Source organism: Lingula anatina, chromosome 4, assembly GCF_051362555.1.
Source record: "Lingula anatina isolate TDL-2025a chromosome 4, LinAna3.0, whole genome shotgun sequence".
Lineage (NCBI taxonomy): Eukaryota > Metazoa > Brachiopoda > Lingulata > Lingulida > Lingulidae > Lingula > Lingula anatina.
The window spans coordinates 20,664,551-20,685,615 of record NC_141770.1 but is presented as its reverse complement, the minus strand read 5'-3'; the positions used below and the strand labels follow the sequence as shown (position 1 = coordinate 20,685,615).

Genomic DNA, 21,065 nt, shown 5'->3' with positions numbered 1-21,065 from the left:
AGGCATTTGACCCCAGTCTCCAGGCCCGGGCTGCTTGGGCTATAGGGAGTGTAGCAGTCTCTGAGAGGTGAGAAACAATGTTTTATGTGCCATGTCATAATCTTTGAAGAATTCAAATGACTATGTTAGTCATCCAGTGATTGATTTGTTTGCTCTGCGTTATTGTCTTGACAGTAGTCAAATGCAAGCATGTAATTATAAGGGCAGTCTTTGATGTTAGGTGCTTGTAAGAGCCTATGCCCTATATATATGGTGTCAAAGAAAAAGATTTTTCCCATTTAAAATAAATTTGTCTGATTTGACTTAAGGAAATTTAAAGGGTTGTTTTAGAGAAGTTATTCAATTTGCATTTATTTCATCTTCAGACTATCTAGTGATTACTCAATTATAGAATATTTTCAGACTTAATGGCACCCCTGCTTGTGAATTTTTACTTTGTTTAGAAAGCAACAAACTTAATATATACTTTTCTTTCATCATTCCAGGAATCGTTCTGCGGTTCTCGAGTGTGGTGGATTAGAAACATTGAATAAGCTTCTGGAGCCATCTAGTGATATCATTGTCCAGAGAGATGTGACCAAAGCAATGGCCAGTTTGGTGGTGGAATGTCCAAGGTGCTGGGTCCTCTCATACCAATATAGAATATGACCGCCATAATCATAGTTTCTTCACAGGAACCATGTATTTTTTGCAGTCCAATATTTTTGTGTCAATCTAATCACCTTAGGGGAATGAGGCTACAGGTGTTATGGTAGCCTTTATCCGAAGAAGGTTACTTGATATACATGGAAATATTGGAGTACAAAAATGTTACAAAAAATAATGATTACAGTACCAGTATCCATGCATTATTACAATATATTGACAGCTGATATTTTTGTATATGAAATGCCTTATGCAAAACAATGCTGCTGCTATGTTTTTGATATCTCAGTTTTGCATAAAATTAATGTAAAACTAAGATTATCTTTATTATTTGAAATTATTTTGAAATTTAAGGCACAGGAATGAACATATTGGGTTTAAAAATGAAAGATTATTCACCTCAGACTTAATGGCACCCCTTATATTTCAGAAATGCCAAGTCACTGATAGAACTTGGGGTGATACAGAAGCTAAAGGAAGTGGTGCTGATGTCCCAAGATGCTGACCTGTTAGAACACACCCTTGGGGCCCTGAGTGGCATTGTTACCCACCCTGAGTAAGTTTTACATCTAGCTTTGTTCTTTGAAAGCCTGTTACATATTTGACACAGCAAAGGAGTGAAAAGGAAGAAGGTGTAATATCCATTTGATTTATAACCAACTGATTATACATGAAATTTACCTCAGAAGATGTCATATAAAAGCTGTTGATTTAAAGTTAAATAAATGAAATTGGTAAATGTTTAGATTGTTATAAAATTTTTGGAAACATATGAATAAACTGTCAACAAGTCAATTTTATGTCAACTATTATTTACAATATTCTATTTACAGCTGCAGACAAGCAGTGCAGGAACACGGAGGGGTAGAAGCCATATGTAAGGGGTTGAGTTCCCTGGAGGAAGAAAAGGTTGGTCTCAACTAGCACATTGCTCTGTCACAACTAACACAATTGAACAACCCCAATATTTTTTCACCAAATTGATTTTCTTTATGATTAGAAGTACGAAAAGATATATCTCAGCTAGCCCATAACAGTCACTACCAATGCAATTTTACTATCACCTTCCAACCTGTCAGTTAGTCAGTTTCATCCACAAAGGAGGTGAAAGTAGGTCATGACTGAGTCAACTGACACAATGGAATTATCACACAGTTTGCCACCAAGATTTCGTCGCACGTGATTGATTTTTTTCAGGCTATAACATTGTTATTTATATCACTCTGCCAACAAACCAGCTTGTGTCATTTATAACAAATGTTGGTGAATTGTAGTGCTTTTTCATGTCTTTCTTCCAGGTTGTTGGACCAGCAATTAAGGCCCTCAGGTGTTTGGCATTTGACAGTAAAAGAAACAAAGAAGTAATGATAGACCAGGGACTGGTACCAGTGCTTAAAAAGTAAGAAGTTTGTGTTTTTCCTGTGTGTGCAGACACTTCTTTTACCATCTCTTATTCAAACAGAAAGTGTGTTAATTGTGAAAATGTGTTGAATTTGACAATTTGATAATTTGTTATATAGATAAATGTGCTGGAAATGAATGTGTTAGCTGCCCCAGCATGTTAAATTCTGACTGCTTGAGAGTTAAGAGAGGCTGCTGTTGAAGAAGGCATTTAAGTTCTATTATTCTGTTGAATGTGTCATTGTGTTAATTTTGTTATGTTGAATGTGTCATTGTGTTAGTTTTTGTCACTGTTGTGAATGTGTCACTGTGTTAATTATGTTATTTAGAATGTGCTATTATGTTAATTGTGACATCACAGATAATTTAAGGTTATACTTTAATTATTACATTCACATTCAAGGCTGTGTGACTCTACTGGTTTCCTCACCAATGTGACAAGAAGACATTGCAGAGACTTTCTCAATAAACTGACTGCCTTTCAAAGAGATGCAGTGGGCAAGAGCTGTGTAAATGGAACATCACATGTGGAATCACCAGAAAGGCAGCAACCAGTGAGACTTAAGTAAGTAATGCATTAGGTTTAACACAATATTAACAGTACAATTGTATAGGGTATTGTTTATAGAATATAGAAAATTGCAGTGGGAAGACATTTTGTTTGTGGGGCAAAATGTCGCATAAAATGAAGCTAAACAATATTGTCAATTTGGGGAGATCTAATATCTCTCTCCATCCCAGAATTCTTCAAGACTGTATTTTTCTTGTTTTGCTTCATTATAATAATTCATGGAGAAATAATCATGTATAATTAATAGAAAATTTCTTGAACTAAAATGAAAGAAAAAGATAACTTGGAAAGTGTCACCCAACTAAAATATCAGTAAAAGAAAGCCAAACTTGAAAATTGTCACATAGTTTTAAAAAAGTAGACGAAATGAAGTATATTTTTGGAAATTGTCCCTTAGGCATCACTCGCCCCAAAAGCCCAAGCCTCAGAAGCTGCTGCTTACTCCTATTGTCAAAGGCCTTCCACCTCTGGAGACCACTGAGGAACATGTAGCTAAGTAAGTTTTCTTACAAACTAAACAACATGGCAAAAATAGCCACATTACTGGTAGATTTAGAATATATCAATGAATTTTTATAAGTTTGAAAAATACAGTGATGTCATTAATTTTATTGTTTACTTATATAGTGCAATGGTCTCTCTCTCTCTAGTTGAGAAGGATAAAAGAAAAGTGATGAAGAGACAAAACATCATGCCTCTTGCAGTTTTTTTTTATTTAAAAGCACATTTAAACTTTTTAGAAATGTTTTACTTTTCTACCATTTTTACACAAGGCACATTGGAATGAAAAAATCACTGTGTTTAAAAAATAAAAAAAATATTTATCTTTTTAAAAATCTGTTCTCTTCCATTAAGTGTGAAGCCCCCAGTGAAGTGGTACCAGGACAGTAACCATGTGGTCCTGAAGATTCTGGTCAGAGGGGTGGAACAGAAAGTAGTCAACTTTGGGGACAGGACTGTGAGATTCAGGTGTGTAATGGGCAGATGGAGAGTTTACTTTATTTTTGAAGGGGTAAAATGGAGAAAGTACACTGTGATGTGTCTGCAACATTAGTCTCATTTACTTGGCTTATGAATTTTGTAAAGGGCAGATGAAAGAATAGGACTTTCTTATATTAGAAGTTATGAGTCCAAAAAAGATCAGTGGCAATTTTTGCAATTATATGAGATTTCTTTTCCATAACAAAAAGATTTCACATTAAAAACAGTAAATTTTGGTTCAGACTTATTCTAGTATTTTTAGTCCCTCCTGTCTGTGTGACTCAACTAAAAAGTTTAAGGGGGAGACTTGAAATACTTTTCATTAATAATTGTTACATGATCATTTGATTTATGAAAATGTCACTTTTTCAGTGCGACAGTTCTGGACACGTTTTATCACTTTGACCTGGAGCTCTACGAGAACATAGTGCAGTCCAAGTGTCTGGTTGATGTACGAGGAGGGGAGGTGTTGATCAGACTACACAAGGCTACGACTGGACGGTGGCCAAGGCTGCAGAAGCATAAGTCTAAAGTTAGTCACAAACAATGTCACACTTAGCATAGATATGATCTAGATCCTGATATCCTATACTGAAATCAAAAGCTGTTTTATAAAAAAAAAGAGTGAAAGTTAATTTTGATTGGTTTTAGTCTGCTTTGTCTCTAGTTGTACCTGCGTTAGGTAATTACCAGTATTAGTCAGATATATCGGTTTGCCAATTTTAATGAAACGGAGGCAGTATTTAATGGGACTACTCATGGCTAAATGACTTAAGTTCTTCAGGACTAGCGGAATAATATTATACAATATCAGTGAATTATAGCCTTCATCTAGTATAGAGTCACATCATGTACCTAACACAGAAGATGATTGGATTGCCATGTCTTTAAATCATTTTGCTTAAATGTATTGTTATTTCCAGGCTAAATTAAGTATATTGTTATCCACAGGGCATTTGGTGTGTCCAGTTGCTATATTTTTACCAACATTTTCTGAAGTAGCATTTTGGCATACATATCTGTCATGGTTTTGTTTTCTAGCCTGCATACATATCTCTGGACTTTGAGAACTATGCTGGCAGTTCCTCTGAGGCAGAAATGGCCGATTCTGAAGATGAATCTCCATTTATTCCAAGGAGAAAGGGTAAGATTTTTTGCAGCCGTATCTTAAAGAATCTAAGAGTATTTTTAAGAAAAGTCTGTACACTAGTCTGTCTTATCTGCTCTGTTAGTATCATGCTTGCACAATGAAAAAAAAGTTGAAATTACTTCATTTTACACACATTCTTGTCAATATTTTCCAGCAAAATTGATACCCCTATAAATGCATTTGCAATAAACATTTCTAATTATACCAAAAGCATTTTTGAACATTTTTAATTATATCAAAAACCTTGCAATTCCAGCCAAAGACCCATTTCACGAGAGTTCCGACCCTCCAGTGCCCCACTTGGTGGACGGTGTGCCTCCTGACCTTGAACCCTGGTCATCAGAGTCGACCAATGAAGAGGACGAGGAGGAGGAATCGTCTCAGAGAGACAGACCTCAACGTCACCCAGAGTACTTTGATTTATAAGATGGCCAGCCATTTTGTTACAGATTTGTCTAAAACCAAATCAGCATGATATCCATGATGTGTCTACCAAAGCAACAAACAAGACTTATAAACACAGACCCAGATTTGGGCAGCCGTCTTGTTATGAATCAGAATGGCGCCATTTCTTTTGGCGCCAAGTTTTTTTTTTTTTTTTTTTTTTGCAGGAAAGAGTTTTATAGATTTTTTAAACATTGCAGAATCTTATGAATCTTAATTTTTAATGGCATTGTTGTTCAGTCATTTCATCAGTTCACATAAACTCAAATCAGAAAGCTATAGAATAGAATGGCCTGAAATTAAGAGAAATGTGCTTAAACTTTGAATAATACTTGTCATTTTCTACAGCAAAATTATGTAATATGCTTATGCAAATATGTGTTAATGGAATGCATTTTTATTTTATGTACTTAGTCAGAGAAGTGTTGTAGTGTGTAGATATGTTCAGTATTTTATTTAATATCATTACTTTGCACAAGTCACAAATTGTACATTGAAAGAAATTCAGGGTATAAAAAGCTTGTGATATTTGTGATAATATTTTTTTTACTTTTGGCAATAAAATGGTTATGCATATCCACTGAGTCAGTGTCTTCAAATTGGGGAAACATTTATTTCTATAGCTTGATGTCATAATCATGATCATGATTTTGTATTTAATTTATTCATAATTATTAATAATATTACAGGAAATTTCACAGATGAAAGCTTTTAACTTAAGACGCCTGTCACATTCCCAATTGACTGCAAAATTTTGAAAGATCTATTAAATTTACCATTACATTCCACATAATAATGTTTAACAGGCATATTCAGTACTTGGCATGAATCAAACACCATACAAACATTTACTGACAATCATACATTAAACATTGCTTGTTTTTACGTGATTAAAGTATCTAAATTGGGCAACATATTTCTCAGTTCCTCCACAAAATCGTCCTGTTCACAAAGAGGGTTGCCCATGATGTTCAGCTTCTTAAGTTTCGAACACAAGGTCAAAGGCTGCAGTCCTTCCATGGTTGAGATGGCTGGAAGCAAGTTAAGGAACAGAAACTAATGTTTTTTTTTAATTCTGGGGTCCATTTCAGAAACAGTCGCAACAAAAAGTTGATGTTACCTTCAAGACCAAACATTTTGTGTATTCCAAAACAAAAAGAGTCTGCTAAAATAAAATGGGTCTAAAGCATGAGCCATTTCTTTATATTAAAATGGATTCATATTTCAGTTAACAAGTGGATAAGTACCAATTTATTTACGGTCAAAGTAGCCTAAAGTTTAAGTCTGTAAGTTCAGTTTGCTTTGTGGAATCAATTCTAGTCTGCTTAGAGGACATAAAAAATAGTACTAAACAAATTCCCCAAGTCACACGTGTAACTGTACTTGGGGGATATTGTTGCTGCATGTATTTCTCAGCTATCATTTCCCCGATTTCTTGATGCCATAAAGTGTCACTCTCAATACCTTCTGTATAATTATGTAAACCTAGGCTTAATATGCACAGGCAAACTGTCACTATATTTACCATAGGATACCAAATATCAGATTTCAATAAAAGCACACTTCACCCCATCCCTTTCCTAGATACTTTCAATATCATATTATATATTTTTTTATTGAAAGGATACAATTATCTGTAAGAGACAGATCCTCAAGCAGAGGGAGGCACTCCATTTTCTCACAACTCTTCAGCTGGTTTCCTTTTAGTTTCAGCATCTTAGCACATTGAAAGCTCTCACAGCCAGGGAGGCTGGAAAGTTTGTTATTTGACAGGTCTATACGCTCTGCTGTACACATGTACTCAGTGTGACGGAGGGTGGTTAATTCTTTGTTAGATAAGTCTACTGATTTGGCTGACAGGCCTTGTTCTTCTATAGCATTCTCTATGAGAAATTTACTCCCTGAAAATCAAAATGTATTAAGTATTATGGTCAGATTTTCAATAAATTAAAAGTTGATTAAGTTTCAAACTAGTTTTAATCTGCATTAAAAAACGTATGTCTTGTAAATATAAAAAGGTGTAAAATATAGTCTGAATCCTATTCTTTGAAAAGATCAAAAACTAGAGGATCAGAGAGGCGATACCGCCTCCAAATATTGTACCACCAGCTGGAGCAAGCGCATTCGTATAGACCCCCACATACACAAAATAAGGGACACAGCCACCAGTTTTGTGCTTGACAAGCTGTAAAAATGCAATCAACAAGAATTTTTAAACTATTGCAAAAAATATATATGGTACAATCAAATTTAAATTCTTCGTAAGGTAGGTCAAGGGTCAATTTCAAGGTCACAGTAAATTGCCAGTATATGACTTGAATCCAGTTTTGGAGATAAAAGGGAAGCAAAATTTGCAAAATTCAGTTCATGGTGAAAAGTAGGTCAAAGGTCAATTTCAAGGTCACATTTAGATTGCCAGTATATGACTTTCTATTCAAGTTCAATAGTAACTATGGACCTATCTCTGCCAGTTTTGGAAATAAAAGGGAAGCAAAATTTGCAAAGTTCAGTTTATGGTGAAAAGTAGGACAAAGGTCAATTTTAATGTCACATTTATAATGCCAGTATATGACTTCCTATTCAAGTTCAATAGTAACTACGGACCTATCTCAGCCAGTTTTGGAGATAAAAGGAAAGCAAAATTTGCAAAATTCAGTTCATGGTGTAAAGTAGGTCAAAGGTCAATTTTAAGGTCACATTTAGATTGCCAGTATATGACTTCCTTTTCAAGTTCAATAGTAACTATGGACCTATCTCAGCCAGTTTTGGAGATAAAAGGGAAGCAAAATTTGCAAAATTCAGTTCATGGTGTAAAGTAGGTCAAAGGTCAATTTTAAGGTCACATTTAGATTGGCAGTATATGACTTCCTTTTCAAGTTCAATAGTAACTATGGACCTATCTCAGCCAGTTTTGGAGATAAAAGGGAAGCAAAATTTGCAAAATTCAGTTCATGGTGTAAAGTAGGTCAAGGTCAATTTTAAGGTCACATTTAGATTGCCAGTATATGACTTCCTTTTCAAGTTCAATAGTAACTATGGACCTATCTCTGCCAGTTTTGGAGATAAAAGGGAAGAAAAGTTTGCAAAGTTCAGTTTATGGTGAAAAGTAGGTCAAAGGTCAATTTCAAGGTCACATTTAGATTGCCAGTATATGACTTCCTTTTCAAGTTCAATAGTAACTATGGACCTATCTCTGCCAGTTTTGGAGATAAAAGGGAAGCAAAATTTGCAAAGTTCAGTTTATGGTGAAAAGTAGGTCAAAGGTCAATTTTAAGGTCACATTTAGATTGCCAGTATATGACTTCCTATTCAAGTTCAATAGTAACTACGGAACTATCTCAGCCAGTTTTGGAGATAAAAGGAAAGCAAAATTTGCAAAATTCAGTTCATGGTGTAAAGTAGGTCAAAGGTCAATTTTAAGGTCACATTTAGATTGCCAGTATATGACTTCCTATTCAAGTTCAATAGTAACTATGGACCTATCTCTGCCAGTTTTGGAGATAAAAGGGAAGCAAATTTTGAAAAGTTCAGTTTATGGTGAAAAGTACGTCAAAGGTCAATTTTAATGTCACATATAGATTGCCAGTATATGACTTCCTATTCAAGTTCAATAGTAACTACGGACCTATCTCTGCCAGTTTTGGAGATAAAAGGAAAGCAAAATTTGCAAAATTCAGTTCATGGTGTAAAGTAGGTCAAAGGTCAATTTTAAGGTCACATTTAGATTGCCAGTATATGACTTCCTATTCAAGTTCAATAGTAACTATGGACCTATCTCTGCCAGTTTCGGAGATAAAAGGGAAGAAAAATTTGCAAAGTTCAGTTCATGGTGAAAAGTAGGTCAAAGGTCAATTTCAAGGTCACATTTAGATTGCCAGTATATGACTTCCTATTCAAGTTCAATAGTAACTATGGACCTATCTCTGCCAGTTTTGGAGATATAAGGGACTAGATGTTATAATTTTGGAGTTACCATAACGTGCCTTAAATTTCGTACAGAAAAAATTAATTAAAATAAAGAAAATGTCATTTTGGTCAAAATTCTTGAAATAGGAGGTGCTCTGAAGTTTCAGAAGTTCAAATTTGATGAAATAATGTCATTTTAGAACACAAATTGTCTGCTTTGCCAAGCCTTATGTTTTATTTTTCCAGAGTTCAAAATTTATTATCCATTACCGTACATTTTGCTTTTACCACCAATATGTACTTTTTGATACAGCGTAACTCGAAAACCGTATGGAATACAAAAAAACCGAGACCACCCCCACTGTTGGGCTTTACATGCTCTACAAAATGCAAAAAAGAATGGGTCTCTAGCATTAACGGTTCCCGAATTAGAGACAGTTTTCAGTTTCGGTATCTTATGGCCGCTACTCCCGTGAAAACGCACCGATTGACCCCAAATTCATGGAGATGAAAGATGACCTGAAGGGTAACACTTTCCAATAATATTATTGGTTAAGTCTGTGTGGTGTCTGAATAACAGGGCAAAAAAAATTTTTTTCGTAAAAAATTTCATTTTTTTGAAAATTTTGGCCCATTTGACCTTGAAGTAGAGGTCAAAGGTCAAATCCAAGGATATATTTGAAATCTACACATATGACTTTTGGAAAGCTGTCTATAGAAATTTTTCCCATAACTCCTTCCGTAGGGTAGATAATTAGCATTTAATTTTGCCATTTTTAGACAAGGGTGCATTGCAATGAGTGCCACACCCAGACCCCAATACCGACAAAGCCCAAATTTTACGTGGAACGAGTTGAGATTATAGGTGACCTAAATCCATGAGATGGGTACGGGGGCCCTTACCATCTAGGAGGAGAAGCGGTAACGGTAGCCGTCCGGCGGAGCCAACGGAGCCGGCAGAGCCGGCGAAACGATCCGGACGGGACCGAAACCATGTGTACCGCCAGCGCTAACGCTGGTGGTACAATTAACTAGTCAAAAAAGATGCAACAAAATATGCATCTTCTAAGTCTTACAGGAAGTGCAGAATCAAATCAAGTTTGAATCCATAATCCCTACTTAATTTTAAAAAAAACCTTGTTCTTATTTTACTTACTAAGATCCTTATAATAGTTGGTCCTACAAGGATCTACTTTGATAATGGTGTCTATGTGTTCCAGGGTTTCCTTCAAGTACTTGAGTGGATCTATGGCTCTCATTAACAGCATAATGGTGAGGAGGACCCCTGTGATAAAACAAAGGACTGGTGAACCAACTCTCAAAATAAATTGTGGTGGTTGCTCTGACATACTTTACTCTTGGAATCAGTTATTGGCTAGAAATAACTTTGAATATTGGTGTATGCTGATTTTAAAATGTCAATCAACTGGGACATTAAACTTTGTGCCACAAAACAGGCTAAAATGGATCAAGTGAGTGATCTGTTTATGTATTTTACAGCATTAAGTTTTATAAGATAAAAAACCCTACTTACATTTATTATCTGGTTCTAACTCATAAAGTTGTTGACAAGCATCAAGTTCTTGTGTAAGAGTATCACTTGTGGCAGCACTTAGTTGATAGCTGGAAAGATAACATTCACTGACATCATAAAGCTGAATAAGACAAGACATACAAGTTCATGTATCATAAAACTTATGTCTTCCAAACACCTGTGGTATTCTGAAAACACATCTACATATATATATTCATCAAGATCATGTCATTGAGAAGGAAGCAAAATATTTTTTGCTCAATTTAGCTATTATTGACGGACTGGAAAAACAAAACAATTTATAGTTGATGTTGTAACTGATTTCTAAAAAAGAACTAGAATATAAAATTTTTTCATAACTGCAACTGAGTAAGCACCTTTCACTTATTTCCAAAGCTGGTTATTTTACCACCTTCATAAATTTGTATTACCAGTCAAATAGGACATTTAACAGATGGAACCTTAAAATATATCTATCACCCTAAAATCTTATTAAAAAACAAGCACTTCCTCTTCAAACCTGAACAGAGTTCCTGGTTTGACTTCATCCACGTTGCTAGCCTTCTCATCTCCATCCTTCAGTGTGCAAGACCTAGAACTGCCCTCCATAGCTACCACAACTTTATGCTCATTACCATCCAAGGGTGCAGTGAGATTAAAGAGCTAAATGTCAAGGAATATATTTCATGGCCAAAGTAACTTTCACCAGTGCTCTAAACAAATGATTTTAGGTGTATGCAAATGGGAATCATCTGAGCAAGGCCTATTAGAAGGCCTACGGCACTCTGTTGCAGCACACAAGACCAGAAAATGTGTGAGACTCTGTGAGAGCTAGGGTTAACTTCTCAGCCATGTAGGTAAAACCCATATGGAGTGTTATAAAATGACATGCAAGGTGAATTTGAGAGAAAACAATCAGAAAAGTATCTGTGGTAACTTTTCTCAGCTTTTATTTGTGCTGCACTGCACTAACTTCTCTGACATATTGAAATTTCATTTATGGTGAGTAGTGAGGCTTTGGGACAGCTTGGATGATTCCATTTAGAAACCTTCAGTTTTGATGCTTGCCAGCTTAAACCATACATAAAAAACCTATTTCAACATTAACCACAGAGACCATGACATCTACCAAAAATTACAATTTAGAACAGCAGGATATGAAAGCCACATAAACACTGCACACTCAGGGTAGTAGTAATTGTCAACAAGGATACCCATAGCAGAGAGTGGTCATTAGTGCCAGCTGGTGTGGTCCACTCTCCTGTACACTGGACATCATCTAGGTACACTTGCAGGGAGAGGTCAGCTCCTATCTAATATACAAGGTATACAAGGCAAACATTACATTTAAGAAATATGTGATATTCACACTATTTTATTAAAAACATTATAAATGAATAAAAGTTAATGAGCAAACACAATCCTTTAAACTTACTTAAATAATCTAATACAGAATTTTAAAAAAAATTATGATTCATAAAACTTCTTTATTGGAGATAAAAAGAGAGAACAGATCACATGCACCACCACAATGCAGTTTCACTGAAGTAGCATTCTATAAGTGGAATCTTAATTTGGATTAAAAATGTGCAAATGACAATTTTTCCTGTCAACTTCCAAACATTTCCCATACAAACATTAAGCCATGTGAGCAGCTTTGTGGATTCAACTTTTATCTCCTACATTTTTCTCAGGAGATTCTCCTGAGAAAAATGTAGGAGATAAAAGTTGAAGCAACTTCATCATTTTAAAAGCATGTAATGTGCTTTTAAGAAAAAAAAATAAGCTGCTGTTTCAAAAGAAGTTGGAAGATAAAAAAAGCTGTCCCTTTATTATAAATAGATTACTCTCACTAAAATAAACACCACTCAGAGACTACATCTCACCTTTGCTGGTTTAGAAAGTCTGACCATCACTCTTCTTAGTTCTCTTGATACATACACACAGTCAATGGCAAGCTGCTTTTCAGCTATGGAAATTGAAGAACATGTAATTATTCAATAAGACAACAGAAAATGAAAACCATAGGAGAAACCATTGACAACATCATATGAGATTATTTAAAATACATCTTGAAAGGAGTAGTACAATGCATGAACTGGTGTGAATTTTAAGACTATCCAATCTGACATGACACTCACCTCTGCCCAATAGCCACCTATGATAGAACCAAGCACTTTGGTCATTGGGGTCTGTGAAGAAAGCATTCTGGGCAAGTTCAAACTCTAGAAAAACATATGGCTTGTTATGTCAATAATAGGATATGATAATATGACATGGAATAAACTGACATTGTGTTAGGTATGAACTAGAAAAGACTAGTACTGTATAAGGTGATGTATGGAAAAGGCAATTGTTATGTATGATATGATAAATTGGTACTGCATTAGGCATAGTGCTGAAAAAATTGGTTTTGTGTTATTTGTGATATGGAGAAGACTAATTGTGTTAGGTGCCTTATGGAGAAGACCGATATTGTGCCTGAAGACCAACATTGTACCAGCTTGTGTTAAGTGTGATAGTAACACTGATATTGTATTAGATTGTGGTAGGAGTGACTTACCTTTAGGTGCAACTTACCTTTAATAAGTACATCATCCTTTACACCTCCAGGGTGTTTAGGGTCTGGGTGTATGAGAGGCAGCAGCTTACTTCTGTAGTGCCAGGAGGAATAGTTGGAGAAGTTGCTGCTGATTTTAGATGTGGTGAATTCAAACTCTGCCTCTGGAGTCACCTGTGCTCTCTTTACTACAAACCTTCTATAGTCCCAGCAGTGGACTGGAAGTTAAATAGATATTTTTAAAAAGAATTGTCTCTATATCATTCCAACTTCAGATATCACAAAATTAATTTTAATTAAAAGTCACACAAAACAAAATATTTCAAATCAGTTTTAATTATAAAAAGCAAGAAAAACGTGCTCATCTTGTGAATGCATACATTCCCATGTTCATACATTGGTTCAATATTATTTGTACTGAATCTTTTATAAATGTACATTTATTGTCTAACTCATTACTCAAACATTTCTCACAACATAGTTTTAGGGTTTGCTCAAGAAATATTCTGAGTGGAAGTTGTATCTTAGTTTTTGTGTATGATTAAAAATAAATTATTTTTAAATGAATAGTTTCTAATCAATAAATAATAATCATATAAACAAATTAATAAAATAATGGATAATATCCCTGCAAGCTTTGCTTATATGATAGTATCAGGCCTTACAGTTTCTCTCATCATATTCCAGATATTTATTACACAGCATCAGCTCCCTGTCCCAGTCAGGGCGTGGCATAGTCAGCATTACAAAACACCTGTGTTCCCAGCAACCATACGACTTAGGATTTCCCTTCAAACATGCCTCCAGGAAGCTTAGCTCATCTTCAAAAAGTTTATGAAGCTCGTCTTCTGTGCTGAAATGACATGTCAGTAACAACAATTTATAAAATCCATATAATTTTCTCTTCAATGTTTATTCACTAGTGTAAGATTTGTTTTTCAGCATAATAACTGTTATATATTAATTAATTCATTTAAAGACTAAAATAAAAAAAGAAAACTATTTTTTTATTGCTTCACCCATTGCTGCTGGTATATATTCTTACCCTTTGAGGAATATATCATTCAGTTCTATTCAGCATTATACTAATTTTTAGAGGCACCAGTTGGTCTGAAAAACTGATGTTGCCCACATTGGTGAACTTTGATTTGAAAGACCTAAGCTACTCTACCTGGGCCACTACACAGGTAGAAGAGAAGAAGAAAGAAACCAGCCGATTTCAAAACTGATGCAAACCTTCTTAGAACTTTCACCTTCTAACTTCCATACTGTCTGCATGTGGTGTTTCAACTTCAACAGTATCTGATTGAATTTTACCATGTCAATTGCACATAACAGATGTTAGTTACATCATGTATCCATTTACAGAACCACGAAACCTGGATGATGATTTTGTACCTGGGCCTGACACGTTTAACTTCAGTCAAACTTGCTGCAGAATTTCAGAGCATATGAAACTTGTGCACATATTCACTCAAGTTGAGGTGTGAAAATAAAGAAGCTGCCAAGAAAACTGAAGCTCAAAGAAAGAAAAAGAAACAAACAAACAACCTACCTCTTCTCCTTGAATGCAAGGAAGATTTCTTTTCTGTAGTTCCACAACGTGTAAAAGTCAGAGTTTGCACTCAGAATCTGTGCTGTCAGCTCCAAGGCTTCCTGGTCATACTCCTGCCCTTGTCTCTGTGGAAATCAAAATTTTAAATGCCATATACCAATATATTTAGTAAACCATTTAAGTGAAATGATAATTTTACATTCATAACTTGACAACATACTTACTACTGGATGACAACATGAGAATGAAAATGAGAGTACCTGTACAGGTTTTTAGATAATAAATAGCAGTGTGAAAATCTATATCAACGTTGCCATACCAGTATAACCAAGCATTTTATATGATATACTCATCTTATTCTACCAACCATATCTTTGAATTAATGTGCTTATACATGTATCACTGGCCTAGAAATTATAATGTATAAGTACATGTGTACAGTGGCTTATGTTAATTATCATAAGTTTGAAATTGGACGTTTTACTTTCTGGAATATCTTTGATGTGGCTGCATTATAGAGCTTCATTTTCTTCTCCCTTTCCTTCCGCTTTGCCTCCTGCTGTTCTGCAGTGGTCTTAACCTTCAGTCTACCGTGCTGAAAGTAAATAATCATTCAAAAAACTAAAATGATGCACTCACCAATTAATGAATGACTAACATAATGTCATTGATCGCTACTCTGATTGCACACTATCAAGGCTTAGTTTCCAATGCTAAACCTCTAAAATCTTTCGAGAAATGTCCAATAGTAAAGTTATGATTTTAATTCTTTTGTCATAAACGATAAAATGCTTTTAGAGTAATTAAAACATTGCAAACCATAGCTGATATGTCTAGCTTCCCCTTCTTTCTTCCTCCCTTCCTTTCCTGCAACTTCTTTTCAGCTCTTCGGGCGCCAAAGAGCCTTCATTGAGCATGCGTACATTAGTCATCCATCATGGAGAAAGAGGGAGACGAAAATCTATCTCCACAAGAAGCATTATCAGCAAAACACAAAAAGGAAGCAAAAGAACTCCAAGGTAAGTATTTTACAAATCGTTTTATATACATTGATTGCTTTGGAAGTTGTAAAATACCTGGGTACATTGGATTTCAAATATATTTGTCTATTTAATGGGGTCTCAAAACGTAAACAAAACCACATGGCACATCACGGCGCACCGGTAAATAAAGCATCATGTGCTGTCACGCAAAAATTATATCAAAATATGAAGAAAGAGTGTAGAAAATAATTGTGTTGTACCTTGATATATTTAGCTCAAATTCAAAAATTGAAGCACAGTGTACCAAAGGGGGACAAGAAGAAGAAGAAAGACGTAACTGCACAGATTGCCATTCTTGAAGCAGAACTCGAACAGAAGCACGAAAAAGAGAGACAAGAATTGAACGACACAAGTGTCAAAGGGGTGTGTTTCTATGACAACAAATTATTAAAATTTAAATACTATAATTTATCATTTCAAGCTCTTATAAAAGTTTGCCCCCCCCCCCCAAAAAAAAAAAAAAAAAAAAAAAAAAAAAAAAAAAACCTGTATTCCAAATTAGCTTCTTTAAGTTGTTGTTATGATTGTTGAGAAGGGCTATTGGTTAACACAAGGATTCATGCTCTGACTAAAACTTGAAAACTTGATAAGAAAAAGAGATCAGTTTCTTCTAGATAGACTGCTTAATTACAGCAAGAATTTGTGAGATAAAATGCATTTCAGTTACAATTATATAATTAAGATGTGGATTTTGTATTGTTTATATGTTTGTTAGGTTGATGAAACAGCAGAGCAACTAGAAAACTTATCAACATCAATTACACAGAATGCATCACAGCCAAAGAAGCCAAGCAAAGCACAGAAAAGAAAGGTTAACCATGATTTTGAGAGCAGTTTTCATAGGTTAAAAACATTGATGTTGATTATTGTATCATATTTCTTTCATTCTTGTGAAGAATATTTGCATTATAATAAAATTACATTATTTATTTTTTCATTTGTTTTAAAAAGAATGTTTGTTACTTTGGAAAATATAGGAGAAAAAAGCACAGCAAGAAAAAGAGAGGGAGGAAAGGATACGAGAACAAGATATTGAAAATCTTAGTGGAGTCAGGCATTTGGAAGCTCAGAAAATGAAGTCAATTCTAGGCAAAAGAAAATTAAAGATTTTTGAGGTATATAAGTGTGTAATAGTATGTATAAATTTAAGACAATTTTACAATGTACAATTGATGTCAAATGTTATGAAATATCTTTGATGCAGTTCACTTTTGAAAATTTGTTTTTGGTAACAGATATTTACAACGTTTTTCTTAATTAAATTTATGCGGTTGCTTTCTTTTAATTTCCATGTCAAATAGTTCATCATTTTTTCAAATCTCATTTCAGATTCCATCAGATGGAAATTGGTAGGTTTTCCCAATATATTGCACTGTTTCAAAGACGGTTGTAAACGTTTTGTAGCAAAAGCAGACTATCTCAATCCAAAATAAAATTAAGTTTTCTTTATCTAAAATCATACATGTTATAATTATAGCTGTTGATATAGGTTACAATTTTCAGATATCATGTGCTTTTTTCAGTCTGTACTGTGCAGTAGAGGATCAGCTGAAGAGAAAAGGAATAGAGGCAAGTAAAATTAACACATTCCATTTATTTTATAGCAGAGTGCTGTTCTGTTATTAATTTTTAATGCACTGCTATGTTGAACTACAGAAAAGGAAATTCAGCTTCCATAAAACATTAAATAATGTACTGCAAGATGATAATAATAATAAGTATAATATATTTGACTTAGAACTCTAAAAATGGTTTGTAGATCTATTATTATTGTGGTAACAATTTTGGATATAGTATACATTTTTGCATAAATAAAAAACTTTGAAATTTCCAGGAAAATCAAATTTCTAACACTCATTGTGTGCCTTTAACTCTTGTTATATATGTCAGATTATTATGTGTAACTTTCAGAGTAGTATGCAGCAACTAAGACAGAAGGCTTCAAACCATATGAGGGAACACAGGGATGACTTCATGCCATTTTTAACAAAGCCTGAGAGTGGGGACCCTTTTACTGAAGGTAATAAACAGTGAATATTGTTCTTCATTGAATAGAAAACAGTTGAGAATCTTGAATGATTTAAAAGTAAAAATTATTTAAGCAACAGTTAAACTCAGAAGGGGGTTTGGGGGGGCAGGGTGCAACTCCAATATTTCATAGACAAACAAGACCATTATCAGTGATTTGGAGTTGTTACAATTCTGTGTTAGCTGTTGTTTAAAGAAAATGACCCTGTAACTTTGAATGCATAACACAAGCAATGGAATATTTGTCTGAAATGTGAAACCTGGGTCATCGGGAAATTTGTAAGTTTGTTGTTTGAATTTTTTCAGACGACTTTGACAACTATTGTAAGGAACTTGAATCCACAGCCGCATGGGGTGGCCAGTTAGAGGTAAATTATGTTGTGGAATTGATTGATATTTGTTGCATATCTTAATTTTATATATATATGAGGAATCCACTGTTGGACATCATTATTTTTTATAAAATATTGGTCATGATGTAAAACAGAGAGAACAATATTATTAAGTGATAAATTCATTTTTTTGTTTGTTCATTTACTTTTGGCTATTTTATTGTCATAATTTCCAGGTTCGTGCTTTGTCTAATGTGCTCAAACACCCCATAGAAATCATCCAAGCTGAAGGGCCTCCTATGTTGATAGGAGACGAGTATAAGGATGATGCGTTGCTGTTATCGTGAGTGTTCTGTACTAAGCATAATCCTAATTAAAAAGAAAGGCAGATCAAAAAGGAATTTTGCTTTTTATCACTAGTTATGGTTTGTCTTTTTCACTGCTAATATCATAATACTTATTCTCTGTCTTGTAATCAGTGTGAACAATTCCAAGTGGTGCACATCAATCTCACCTTTGTGAACAATAAACTGTATAAGAACACCTACCAGTCAAACTAAACTCACACTGTGACCCGTTTATTTTGATGGTGCCAAGTTAGGCCATGTTATGAAATTTCCCTAGGTGAATGGTCTTAATAATTACATTTTACAAAACATGCAGAGTTTCTTAACTTAATGGAAGAGGTTAAAGTTTTTGACCATTTTTGTCAGGTATTTTGAAACATTAAAGTTTTTGCTTACATTAATTAAAACACTAAAAGTATTGCTGTTTTAGATTTGCTTTTGTTTTGATATTATATTTTGCATTCTGTTTTCCAGATACCACCGCCATGTGTATGGTCTTGGAGAACATTACAACTCTGTTATCCCATATACTGAAAGTGATGAAGAAGAGGAGCTCAGCTAGTATTGGACAATGGTTTAATATTCTTATTGGATGAGAATTTTATTTAAGAAATTGACTGTCAAGGATTTATGCTAAAACCTTACCTTTAATGGATATTTTGAGCCCTGGAGCCCAACAGTTTATACGTTCTAGAGAGAGAGAGATTATGATGGTGATAATGATGACAGCTTTTCCTAGTCCAGCTGGGTAAGAGTTGAAAAACCAACAACTAACTGATGAGTTTTGATACATATATTTTGTGTCAATTTCTTGATACTTACATTGGTAGAGGAAATGTCACAGTACCAGCTAGTGTGTTAGATGTGCTACAGTTAGCGCAATCACATCACATCTACATCTTGAGGCTACCCCATATCGGCAACCGTTTTAAGTAATAACATTGCCATTTTTTAGGTGGAAAATATGAAAAATGTTTGACAATGCGTATTTCTATTTCTGGAAGATGATAGAATTACTCTTGCTGCAAACTGACCACCGTTCAGCCATTATTTTAATAGTGGATTTGTAAAAATGCAAAATACAACTTCTTACTCAAATATTTCTTTAAGTAAAGTTTTCTTCATTTTATTATTTTCCTCGACTTGATGCAGGCGGTTTGCCACTGTGACGATCGTTGCCTTTTTGTCTTCGTGAAATAGTCACAATATTTTAGCCACTTCCAAAATAAATTAATGCAAGTTATTTTGGCAACGCAAGCTTTCTATATGTCCAAATTTGCTAATACACTATCTACACATTAATTGTTATAGCTAAATGTCCAACTGTACATTTCCAAATCTACACTTCTCATGGTGTATTCTATACTGAAAAACGATAAAACTAACTAACCAATGCTTTGTACAAATAATAGCTAAGCCGTATAATTGTAAACTTGGACAGACTATCTTGACTTTAAGACGAAAATCCATCTGCGTTTACCAATTTGAAAGGTAGATTAATGGTAATCCTCTTAAATAAAATATTCTTGCTGCTTTATAAAAAGGGAAAGAAATGGTATTAAAATTTTCTATCAAAAGCTACTTCGTTCAACAGACAATTAAGGATATAGCATGGGCTATAGTGTGCCAGTATTTTTGCCCTAAAAGTTGAAATCATCTTTCGTGTTGAAGTTTTCTAGAAGCTGCAGGCTCCCAAGCTGCATGTTAGTACACACCTCACGCGACACACATTAATAGTATAGAATAGACGTGTTTATGTACATTTGTTATCCTTTTCGCCTTTGGATTATTACACCCTATATAACATACTCTTGTTTTTTTCATATGTCAACGCTAATATATCCATATTAATACTTATTAATTATTAATACATGAACAATGATATACTATGATATACTACAACAAACGGTACATCAAAGGACGCGCGTAATACGTTGGACGTAAGCGGTCACGTGGAACGGATCTTTGGTAGATTACATATCAGTGTTAATATATTTTGAAAACAAAATACATTGTTAATATACTGATTACAGCTTTTTACAATAATATACGTAATAATATTTGCAGAAAACGGTTTGATTTCGACTAAGTTGTTAATTTAATTATGTGCATAAAATATATTAAATGATTGTAAAATTTGCTGGTAGACTGCCTGGATCAGCTCCCGGAGATGATTAATTTTGCTCAGTCGTACACAAAAATAGTAAGATTACTTCTACTAAGAAAGAGTTCTTCAGAATTAAAGTAACCCTGTATTTCGTTGTGTAATCCCCGCAGATAAAAGTCATTACAACTGCTCCAGGTTGGAAACGCACGTGGATACGCCTGGAATGGCGCTGGGTTGCTGCACATCATTATTTTGGTTAAAGACCAGTGGTCCCATAAACGTTGACTTGGGAACGCTTTATTATAGAATATGTACAAATGCATTCCACTCGTGTCCGGCAATGTTTAGAAATGGCGTGACCGCTGGATATCAGTGTCTCTCTCCCTTTTTGCCCTCTCAAATTGACACCCAGTGTCGTAGCTGAATGGAAATAATGTTATTTAAGTCATGTAAGATTATTA

General features: G+C 34.5%; 4 protein-coding genes across 10 annotated transcripts in view; 2 read left to right on the top strand and 2 right to left on the bottom strand.

The window, feature by feature from the left end:
- Positions 1-5,768, top strand: part of LOC106167688 (uncharacterized) — a 30,908-nt gene extending 25,140 nt beyond the window's left edge. For all 4 annotated transcript variants that reach the window (XM_087012297.1, XM_087012299.1, XM_087012296.1 and 1 more), the window contains 11 exons: positions 3-67; positions 486-614; positions 1,076-1,201; positions 1,479-1,554; positions 1,944-2,044; positions 2,450-2,611; positions 3,015-3,113; positions 3,473-3,586; positions 3,971-4,130; positions 4,640-4,742; positions 5,005-5,768. In XM_087012297.1, coding sequence (XP_086868423.1) covers positions 3-67; positions 486-614; positions 1,076-1,201; positions 1,479-1,554; positions 1,944-2,044; positions 2,450-2,611; positions 3,015-3,113; positions 3,473-3,586; positions 3,971-4,130; positions 4,640-4,742; positions 5,005-5,174 — 1,305 coding nt within the window. In that variant the 3' untranslated portion in view covers positions 5,175-5,768. The remainder of the gene's footprint in view (positions 1-2; positions 68-485; positions 615-1,075; positions 1,202-1,478; positions 1,555-1,943; positions 2,045-2,449; positions 2,612-3,014; positions 3,114-3,472; positions 3,587-3,970; positions 4,131-4,639; positions 4,743-5,004) is intronic.
- Positions 5,769-5,828: 60 nt separating this feature from the next.
- On the bottom strand, positions 5,829-15,689 carry LOC106167708 (geranylgeranyl transferase type-2 subunit alpha-like). Its single transcript, XM_013546553.2, has 13 exons — positions 15,567-15,689; positions 15,232-15,342; positions 14,748-14,872; positions 13,858-14,045; positions 13,213-13,410; positions 12,774-12,857; positions 12,519-12,601; positions 11,847-11,945; positions 11,153-11,295; positions 10,633-10,721; positions 10,255-10,383; positions 6,821-7,093; positions 5,829-6,223 (listed from the first exon to the last, which is right to left on the bottom strand). Exons 1-13 carry the CDS (start codon positions 15,567-15,569, stop codon positions 6,075-6,077), a joined length of 1,674 nt encoding a protein of 557 aa, XP_013402007.2. The 5' UTR covers positions 15,570-15,689; the 3' UTR covers positions 5,829-6,074.
- On the top strand, positions 15,644-19,597 carry LOC106167709 (deubiquitinase OTUD6B). The gene is made up of 10 exons (XM_013546554.3): positions 15,644-15,766; positions 16,005-16,153; positions 16,506-16,601; positions 16,768-16,905; positions 17,120-17,139; positions 17,314-17,359; positions 17,702-17,810; positions 18,125-18,186; positions 18,387-18,493; positions 18,972-19,597. Exons 1-10 carry the CDS (start codon positions 15,685-15,687, stop codon positions 19,057-19,059), a joined length of 897 nt encoding a protein of 298 aa, XP_013402008.2. The 5' UTR covers positions 15,644-15,684; the 3' UTR covers positions 19,060-19,597.
- Positions 19,276-21,065, bottom strand: part of LOC106167707 (sodium-dependent noradrenaline transporter) — a 34,825-nt gene continuing 33,035 nt past the window's right edge. For all 4 annotated transcript variants that reach the window (XM_087012300.1, XM_013546550.3, XM_013546551.3 and 1 more), the window contains one exon: positions 19,276-21,024. In XM_087012300.1, the coding sequence (XP_086868426.1) occupies positions 21,001-21,024 (24 nt within the window). In that variant the 3' untranslated portion in view covers positions 19,276-21,000. The remainder of the gene's footprint in view (positions 21,025-21,065) is intronic.

Excerpts from the sequence above, each read along its gene's own strand:
- LOC106167708 (XM_013546553.2), bottom strand. Across the intron at positions 14,873-15,231 it reads CATCAAAGATATTCCAGAAA|AGACAAGGGCAGGAGTATGA; the intron begins GTAAAACGTCCA and ends TGATTTCCACAG. Across the intron at positions 7,094-10,254 it reads CAACTATTATAAGGATCTTA|GGAGTAAATTTCTCATAGAG; the intron begins GTAAGTAAAATA and ends TTTGATTTTCAG.
- LOC106167709 (XM_013546554.3), top strand. The coding sequence starts at position 15,685 with ATGGAGAAAGAGGGAGACGAAAATCTATCTCCACAAGAAGCATTATCA. Across the intron at positions 17,360-17,701 it reads TGAAGAGAAAAGGAATAGAG|AGTAGTATGCAGCAACTAAG; the intron begins GCAAGTAAAATT and ends TGTAACTTTCAG. Across the intron at positions 18,187-18,386 it reads CATGGGGTGGCCAGTTAGAG|GTTCGTGCTTTGTCTAATGT; the intron begins GTAAATTATGTT and ends CATAATTTCCAG.